Genomic DNA, 10,166 nt, shown 5'->3' with positions numbered 1-10,166 from the left:
CTAGATAGAAAGAGAGCTGGGAACGCAGACTTAAACTGCTTTTACAAACATGCAAATTTCGCAAATAAGGCTTATTTTACGAAAATAGGCGAAATAGGACCTCCTTTCTGAAGCACACGATTTCCGAGAAGCGCCTCAAGTGTGGTAATTTTTTAGAGAGAACATGTCAAAAAAACATGTTTTAAACATGACACTGGGAAATGTCCTCTAGGTGACGCGCTACGGAGAGTTAAAATTGGTTAATTTTAGGCTTTGTGGCTTCGCTTGTTAGCGGAGCTGTGTTTTCAAAAGACCCCAATACATCTTTGTTATCTTACGTGCTAAAGTTAAGCAGTTAAAGTGCACGTGGTTTTTCTTACAAGAATTTACATTGTGTATGTCATTATCTTCAGTGACTTACTTGTCTTTGCCGTCCGAGACTGAAGGACATGAATTTATTACGCATTTTTTGCCAAGGCGTGCCTGATCGCTAGCTTTTGTTTACAGTCATTTTGATTATACCACGTGTGCTAAGCTCATCTCACAAAACTGCCCCAGCGTCTTGCAGTAAACATCATAACACGACGATTCCTCCAAACTACAGAGCCCGCCTGAAAATCTCAAATCTTCAATTACCTCACGTCCGCTGTGTTAAATCTTAACAGGTAGGCGGGTTTTTAAATTGTTAAGCGCCTCGAAACATTTACCGAAACTCCTTTCACAGGTAAAGCGGTGAAATTTAATTACAGCAGGTACCTTGTTCGTCGTTTCACGTTTAACACGATATGCCTTTTGCACGCTTTTATTTTTGAGATGATGCGCATTTTGACTTGGAAGTGATAAAATTATTGTTACCTTTTTTCGCGGCGTTTTTTCACAACTTGTATATAATTTGTGTTGTTTATTTTTCACAAGTATCCATCATATTTTATTTTCTTGTAGGTTTTTAAGATTCGTTCTAACATGAACAACCAGGGGAATGTGAGAGGTCATCTTCAATCGCAAAACGCAACAAAAAAGTTGAGTTCTATATCTAAGAGCTTTGTCAAGCAAACGGTGTCTAAGAAAACAAACGGTAGATCGTTTAGCGCTGCGATGGAGCAATCGAGGCCCAAACTATTGACTAATGGTGCGGAAAGTGTTTCAGTGGATCAAAAATGGGGGAAGAACGCGAACGAGTGGAAATCTTCGAGTCGATCTCGGCCGGCTGGCGTTAGGACAACTCGTCAAATCAGGCGGAACGAAAGAGAACGAGGAAGGAAAGCACGCCTTAATGCCGCGTTTCAAGTTTTACGCTCCGTGGTCCCAAGCGGTTTGAACAAATCCGGGACCGTCAGCGAACGAAAAATGACACAAGTTGAAATTCTTCGCTTGGCAAAGAACTATATTTCAAATTTGACTGAGCTTCTCAAGGAAGACAATACGTATGCTCTTCGGTCATTCAACGTTTGAAATATTTTAATATAATCAACGCAAGAACTGGATGGCTCTATAGCCGCAAAATTTTATTGTGTTTTTTTTCCTTTGGAGACGAAAGACCGGTTATCGGGGTTACGAAAACACCGAAATTGCAAAAATTTTGAAGCTGAAAGCTTGAAGGTTGAATAACACGATGCGAGTGAAGTTCATGCGTTCGTGCCCCTAATTAGCATCTCGTTTACACTTTTGTTGTATCATTTGTAAAAAGTGACAATGAAAATAATATCCTCAAGAGTGATTTGTTAAAAGGAGAGTTTGGAATACTAAAGACCGGGTAGATTGTATGAGTAAAAGCGAATTGTAAAGTTAGAAAGCTGATATCGGTGAATTAATATTTCCAAGTCAACGCGAAACCGTAGTGAATCTTAAAAGAGAACTCTGTGGCTGAATAGTCGATTTAAGGTAAACATTGATCAATAAAGTGAAATCATTGACAATGGCGTTATAGAATTCGCTCAAATACTTCCCGTTGTCGTGTTTTATCAAATCCAAATTAAACTTTCAAGACGCCAAAACTAGAGAGAGCTGAGCGCGCTTCGCTGAAGAATTCTATTTTGAGATTCGAGTTTGTAAAAAATGAGTTGTAAAAAAATAACAAACACACTGTGAAAAAACTGAATATGTGAATATGACAATAACTTTCCTTGAACATTTAAATTATAAATTTTAATTTCTGCTTAGTTTTACCAGTGATATTATTCTTTTCTTAATTTACAGACAGTTTTGCTAATAATTTGTTTAATTTTAAAACTTTAGACGTTCTCGTCCAAATGTTAAACATTTAGATATCAACTGTGCTTATAACTTTTGAGTATCTGTATAAAAAATGTTCAAGTGTCATAATTTGAATTAAGCACCTTCTTGTGATGTTAACTATGCTACAAAAGGCGGTTCACACGTTTGAGTCTGTAGAGGATGAAATCCTAAAGTGTGACCACTCAAATGAAAGCTACTGAGCAGTGCTTTCCTGTGGTGCTGTTTATTATGCTGTACAAGGTGGTTCTAACATTTTAGTCTGTGGCTGAAATCCTATTGAAGTGTAACCATTCAAATGAAAGCTACTGAGCAGACCTTTACTGTAGTGCTGTTTATTATGCTGTACAAGTTGGTTCCAGTTCTTGGATCCCTGGATAAACTTTATCCACGGTATGGCCATTCAAATGGAAGCTGTTAATTAAGCACCACTTTGTATTGTGTTATAAAAGATGAGTTTGTGGGTGAAACTTTTAAAGTGCGGCCATTTATATGGCAAAACTCTTCAACAATTCCTCTCCGTTGGTGAAATCTGTTCCATCTTTAAAAACAAACTTCAGAAGCGATTAAGCCAATATCCACCTTCGAATTTTTCCGCGTTCTTAAATGTGACGAGATAAGCGCTGTTTAACTTTTTACGTTTTCTCAAGGCGCTCATACATCGATCTGTTTTGTTGAAGCGCCGTTGAATTTACCTCTGTACGCAACTAAAAATTAAAGCGACACGCACCTTTACACTACGTAAATTGCTTTTAAAGCACAGCGGGGAGTTGTTAAAAAGTTCGAACAAGACATAGGAAAATTGCCAGCAGGATCATGTAATTTGGAACAAAAGTGATGACGTATGAATATAGTAGACTTAACTCAGTAGGAAAGTTGTAATCAATACCTCTTAGAAAATAAAAACAAATGTCTTAAACCAAATGCTATCTTTTGAGTCCTTGGATAATATCTTAATATATTTCAATAGTTTTTTTTCGAAAACAATGATCTAAAAGAAACATCTTTCAATATGGCTCTGAGAGCCCGCGCGTAGGTAAGTACGTGTGTACATACTAACAAGACCATGCTTGTGTACGTACGAATGAGATTTTAATTTGTTTCCACCAAAGATCACGCGAATGATTAATCAAAACCTACATGATATAAGATTGTTTTATTTTTGACACGTGATTTTGACCGCAATTGATTATATCACATCACATCGCACCATGCTATAGCAGACCCCCTTTAATCCTCGATTGTTTAATAACAAACGTTATTTTCTAGAGAGAGAATTAAGCTGCAAGCCCTGTAATCTTGTTTTTAGTGAAGCCCTATAGATAAGCCAAGGTGCTATTTTGGACAATTTCGCGAAGTTCTATCTAAATTGTTCTTAAAATAGAAATAAAATCGGCGCCGCAACAAAAGTAATATAACTTATGAATAATTTTCGGAACCGTTTTAGATTTCGTTGATAAAAAAATAAAAAATCACCAACCACAACAACAAGGATGTGGTTTCGTTGAAGGACATGGCAACACAAAGCAAAGCTTTGCTTTTTATTTTAATATATATTTCTACGCTTGAGTTATATGTTTTATCAGAGTGGCATCTAAGGGACCTAAGGGCTAATGAACATCATTTTGCGAACTGAATTTGAAACACTTGTTCATTTTTTCTACGCGTTTAATTTCGTAATCAACCGCCCGGACTTTATCAGGGATCAGGGAGTTTACCAAATAAAGTTACACGCTTGCATTTGTACACAATGCAAATTATAGGAACCTTTTCAGATTTACTTATAGCAAACAAGCAACAAGGGAAAGGCGTAACTACATGCAGTATATATGTGACTTATTTAACAATTAAACACTGATCAAGGTTCTTGGATACGGCTGGATGAAGCCTTTGTTATAATTAGTGGTTTTGGAGACAACTGTTGGGCTTTTAGAAGTCGGATGTTCAGAACTCGGGTGTCCGGGTTTTTGGAAGTCACAACTGACTCAGATATCGGATTTTCACAAGGCACCTAAGAGCTTTCTTGCATATCAAAAGCATCGAAGGTGAAGAAGAAGAAGAAGAAGAAGAAGAAGAAGAAGAAGAAGAAGAAGAAGAAGAAGAAGAAGAAGAAGGAAAAAAAGAAAAAAGAAGAAAAAAATGAATATTGACAAACCAGGAAATATTTAATTACAAGCGACCCTCATTCATATCGTCTCAGTAACTGCCATCTTGAAAAAAGCCACTGTCAGAGACAGTCTAAAATGTGATCGAAGACGTTGTTAAGAGCTCTAGATTATATGTCAAGGTCACTTTGAGCTGTGTACAAAGCAATTAAAGTTGGAAACAACCGAGAAAGGGTGACAGGCGATGAAAGGACAAACATTTTTTCTTCACTTTTTGAAAAGATTGGGTCGGAATATTTCATGAGGATGTCATCAGGAAAATATGAAACAATAAAATTTAAAGTGAAGACCAATGTTTTAATACGATCGCCGAGTCATTTAAAATCAACAGCTTGTCCGAAACACAACGTGGAGCCAGCATTTACAGATCTTTACTGCGGAAATTATCGTTCGCAAAACGGTCCAGCTTTGCCAGTATCGTCAGTCCGACCAAGATTCAGTAATGATTTTAAGTGGTACGTTTATGATGACTATGAGCGGTAGGTCATCCCGGCATTGCAACAGTAACGTTATTTGCGTCAGTAATAGCTTGACAGGTTAAATTCCGTGTGTTTAATTGCGATGTTAATTCCAACGATTAACCTGTTGTTAGGTAAAGGAAATTTGAAACAATTAAAGCTTCATAACTCTTACGATAGTTCAGTAGTATCCCGTTCAAGCCTGAATTCTTTCAGGCTTTCTTTTCGCAACTGCTTAGGTTGCGTACTAACTGCGATGATCTTTCTTCTATTGAATCTTTCATCCGCAGTTCAAAATATATGTTTCATATATTTACATTCATTCAGTAGTGTCTATCACACAAGTCCTTTCACACAAACTGGCCGCCATTTTGAACTGCGGCAAACGTGTCGCACAATACGGAGTTTGTAACGGAATGCGATGGCAAATCACTTCTGTACAATTTGATTTCGGAAATTAAAACGTTATGAACTGAAAGTACTTAATTGGAAAAAGATTCTGTCGATCAAATTTGAGCAGGGTGGGATTAATAAAAAATGGGCACTTGGGTTGTTAGGTTTCCATTTTTTCGTCTGTAGTCTAAAAACGAATATGTGAAAAATTTCAAAGTCAAATATGTGACTCGTATCGCATCTCGATGCTTCAATTTTATCACTAAAATCCTTGGCCAAACATTTCAATATACAGGGTTTATTTATTTATTTATTTTTTAATTTTTAAAATATTTTATTACTCTTAAATCACACAATATAACTTAAATCACACAATATAAGGAATACAATTCTGAACACTACTTATAATTTAAACACTACTTACAATAATTAAAAAATTGCAGCACCAGCAATGTTCAAAATACTTACAATGCCTAACATATCTAGATTACAACTACTTCCAATACACATAGATACACATATACAAGAAGAAGAAGAAGAAGAAGAAGAAGAAGAAGAAGAAGAAGAAGAAGAAGACACTTTCTAGTTACACTTGTGTGCTTAGTGGCTTGGCCTTAGAGTGGAAGCGAGGCTCTAGTTGACTCTATTCTTCCAATGTTGGACGCCTTATGATGTTTACACAATGTAATATTGTTAATTGTGATAGCAGAGACGAAGGCGAGAACAGAAACCCATTTGTCAGGCAGAGAACTGAGGGAATAGAGCTCTATTTAAGCAGGGAACAGCGTTTTGGAATCAGACACTGATATAAGTAATTCACTACACTGGTTTGAAAAAGGCCAGCTGTCATTTGTTGTCATGGCCATTAAACTCTCTGAAAAAAGTTGACAAATTGGAGTATCCATTTTAGTAACAACAGGCATTGATTCATGCCCCAGTACAAAATAGCGGCCTAAACATCTGGCAAACTGATCTTTGAAAACCAAAGAAACATTTGATTGCTCATAGAAAATTCAAATTTGTTTTTATTGTCACCACTAGTTTTGTTTTCTTTTTGTTACTCGCGCTCATCTGCTTTCGAGTTGGAAATTCTCTCTTTATTGTGATAAACTTTTCTCTCCAATTTCCGAAAATATTACACATTGAAACTGGGTTAAACGCAAATATAAGGACAAGCGTGGGTTAAAAATATTTTGATCCTTGCGGTCATACTAGCGTCGCACTTGAAAACGAGACATAGCCGGCTCAGGGTGTAAAATTAATATGTAAAGAAATATCTGAATTAATTTTTAACCAAGTTGTGGCATTCTGTGCCACCAAGGGAGAAGAGGCTGTAGATAATACAATCAAAGTTCACTGTGAAACAACTTTGCGCCTTTTTTGTTGTGCGACAAGCAAACGTAACAGGTACAAAACGCGTCCAAATATAGCACACAATTGGGATTTCAGCTAAAAATAGCGACGGTTTAACAAACTTATTTTCAAAGCAACTAATTTAAGTAAATTTCTGTCAATAACACGGAGAGTGTTTTCGCAAATCTCCCGAGCCAGAGGCTCGTGATAAAGTGCGGTTTCAAGGCCTTTTATAGGAAATCAATTAACGCTCGTGTCTACTAGCACAAGCGCCTGAGATCGCGTGCGTGAGATCTCAATTTGATTTAAATTAGCATCGACAGGTGTAGCGCTGCTCATTCGCTATTCTCGTCCACAAATTCCATCCCACGCATTGCGTCCTACGCGTTATTGTCTGGTACCGGGTGTATCGTTGGTTTGTTTTGACGTTGCAGAAGCGTCACTTATCACTGACTCTTGTAAACACAAGATGACTCCAAAATAGTCATTCAATTTTGACTAGTGACCACCGAAAAGGTTATTTTTGTGTACCCCCATTCAAACTTAGTACAGTTTGCTATTTTTACCGAGCTTCACATCTGTCGTAGTTCTCTAGTCTATTTAACCATGTGGGTCGTCTTTTCAAACCTGTTTTTCCTTGTGCTAGTGTTGTTTGGCAAACGTCGTGCTCTAAGAATTCTCTTCAGTTCGAAGAATTTTTGTTTCCAGAAAAGAGCAGCTAGAGTAATTCTCAATGTCGAGCCGCGGACTCCTTCTGTGCCTCTATTTAATCGTTTGCAGTGGCTACCTTTCTAAGTTTAGAACAAAATAACTCAGCGCACTATTCTTTGTAAGAGGGCACCGCTTGCTGTTTCTGATTATCTTACAGTTTCTTTGATTAAACTGAACAGCTTACGGCACACACGGAGCACTAGATATTTTAACTTTGTTAATTAGCTTTAATTTTGATGCACAGCCTTATCTAAATCTGCGTTATTATGTAAAGTTAAGTTTTTCCGTTTTCCAGCATGTTTGTAATTTATTGTAATTTTTACCATTATGTTCTCGTGCTCGTCTTGTCCCGCCTCGACTAGCTTTGTGGCTATTTGCGGGACAAGCCCCTTATATAATCTGAATTTGTAAATAAATTGTTGTTGTTGTCTTTGATTTTCGAATTATAATTTTATTTGTCCACATTATAACAGGGAAACAGAAGGTTGAATATCATTCTTAGTTCAAGCTGTTCAAATCTGGAATAGTTTACCTTCTCACCTAAAAAAACAAACTTCTATTACATTATAGACCATAAAATGACGTCAAAAAATGTTCAAAACTCAAGTGGATCCACGAGCCTCAGGCGAGTGGTTTCACTGCCAAGTTTTGGACGTTTATGGTGTCATTTTATGGTCTATAAAAGTATAGACCATAGAAAACTGCCGTCGATTTGTTTTTTACAATAACATGGAAAAAGTACGAGCGGAATTGGCTATTTTTTTCGTTGAGAAAGCGCGCGCGTTACATCTGACGTCATTTTTATTGTCTATACTCTTATAGACAATAGCTACGAACCAATCAGCGCGCGGGAATTTGGACAGTTATTGTAAAATTTTATTTGGTTTTAGAGAGAGGGTCTCAAGTTTATTAGTGTTTTTCGCTGTACAGTGCTACCCTCTTTAAATAGAGGATTTACTTACTTATACCTAGTTACTCTCTTACTACTAAGTTAATAATAATAATAATAATAATAATAATAATTTTTTTAATAAATAATAATAATCTCTTTATTAAAATATTCCAAGAAAATTGTTATTGAAGTAAAAAGTAGAAAAAAGAGCTATTAAAACCTATTTACAATTCTCGTCAATTAAAAAAAAAATGACTATTTTCAAGCACAATTTCTTTTTGGAAGAAATAGGAAAAAAAAGATCTCATCAAGTTAATATAGTGTTCTCGTTCGTAATAAAATATTATATGATCTATCATCGCTAAAAATATATTCGGAAGTTAAATTATAGTCCTTAATGACGAAAAAAAAAACAAGTTTTATTAAAAGTATAAGCGGAAGAGAAAGTATGTATAAAAATTAAAGGACCTAGATTTTGGCGAGGCATCTATCTAATTCAAAGTCCGCTTCTAGAACATTGCTTCTAATTGCTCTTCTAACTGTTCTTGATCCTCTGAGACAGATAATAATAATAATAATAATAATAATAATAATAATAATAATAATAATAATAATATTAATCGAATTTACTGAAAACTTGTTTCAATCAAATCTGCATCATCACAAGAGCCTGATTGTGAAGAACCTACAATAAATTAAGGATGCCTAAGAAATATACCAAAAAAATGTCACTACACTTTACGGAATTTTCAAAAGATCTGAAGTACAGGGGTCTGGGGCCATTTTGACTACAGTTTGAGGTACAGTTACGTTATCAGAGGTCATTTCATTCCTCTCGAGGACTCATTTTAGTCCTTGGGTGCATTTCGGTCTTTAATATTAGACCTAGGCCCTAGTTTAGGACAGCCAAAGTTGACCCTCAAAATAAAACTGTATTTTACTCACTGAATCTGCCCCGACTGTGGGGCTAAAACAAAGTTATTGAATTTGCAGTGATTGTACGATACCCAAGGGAAATCTCTACTAAATAAGCAGCTCCTGGCAGAAGGTGAAGAGACGTGCTGCGAGAAGATGTCGGCAGTTACGAAGCGTTTCTTTTGTTATGTTTGGTTGAGGATATATTACGAACAAAGGCTGTGATATCAACATCAGAAGCATATTTTTCCTTTTCTTCTTTCACTGTAAGGGGTCCATAAGATCATGAATTCAAACAAGAAAAGAGCTTTTCTTGGTCCGAGCATTCGCCAGGGATACTTAACGATTCCTTTCGTTGGATAAAATAAACCTAACGTCTTCTCATGAAGAAAGCAGAATATGCCTTGCTAGGATTTTCGGAAAGCCAACAACAGATCGTAAATTAGACTGGTTGGGGACTGTTGTTGAAAATTCTCTTCAACTTAAATCAAAGTGATGTGTTACACTTGTGTTAGCGCAAACAAATATCACTGGTACTGTTTCGTTCCCAGTCGTCCGCGCCGAAGAAAATGAATTTAAAATTAAAGCCGCAAAAACTGGGGACGCAGGGGAAGATGGGAAGGAGAGGAGACGCGGAGCAGGAGTAAGCAGGCTTTTCCCTTCCTATTTTTTCTCCTTCCCATCACCCCCCGCTCGCGTTCCGCGCTCGTTCCCAGGTCATCCTGATCGCGCTTCGCGCTCGGCTCCCTCGATCTATTGCACTCCACGCTCAGCTGAAAAAGCCTGCGAAGGAGGCAGCCTCTGTTAGCCTAACAGGAGGCCCGGAAGCGACACTTTTCTTCAACATTCAGTCGCTGGGCGTACGTCCCTGATTCGCTAAGTCTTTGGCTGATTTGTTTGAACTACATGATCGTTTGGCCTCTGAACAGGTCACATAGTACAAAAATTACCTTGCTGGAGAGCAAGCTACGCACTGGGACATCCAAGACAAAGTAACTTCATCCAGTCAAATTTGAATTTTCTTTGTATTGGATGTCCCAGTCCGTAGCTTGCTCTCCAGCAAGGTGT

At 37.0% G+C, this 10,166-nt stretch overlaps 1 protein-coding gene across 1 annotated transcript; it reads left to right on the top strand.

Moving 5' to 3' along the window:
* The first annotated feature begins 419 nt into the window (after positions 1–419).
* LOC146485466 (uncharacterized) lies at positions 420–2,990 on the top strand. The gene is made up of 2 exons (XM_085103293.1): positions 420–644; positions 922–2,990. The coding sequence occupies exon 2, from the start codon at positions 943–945 to the stop codon at positions 1,429–1,431; it is 489 nt and encodes a 162-aa protein (XP_084959419.1). The 5' UTR covers positions 420–644; positions 922–942; the 3' UTR covers positions 1,432–2,990.
* Positions 2,991–10,166: the final 7,176 nt, after the last annotated feature.

This window comes from Pavona decussata, unplaced genomic scaffold (genome assembly GCF_977016875.1).
Source record: "Pavona decussata unplaced genomic scaffold, jaPavDecu1.1 SCAFFOLD_26, whole genome shotgun sequence".
In the NCBI taxonomy this organism is placed as follows: domain Eukaryota; kingdom Metazoa; phylum Cnidaria; class Anthozoa; order Scleractinia; family Agariciidae; genus Pavona; species Pavona decussata.
This window is presented reverse-complemented; position numbering and strand designations above follow the sequence as displayed.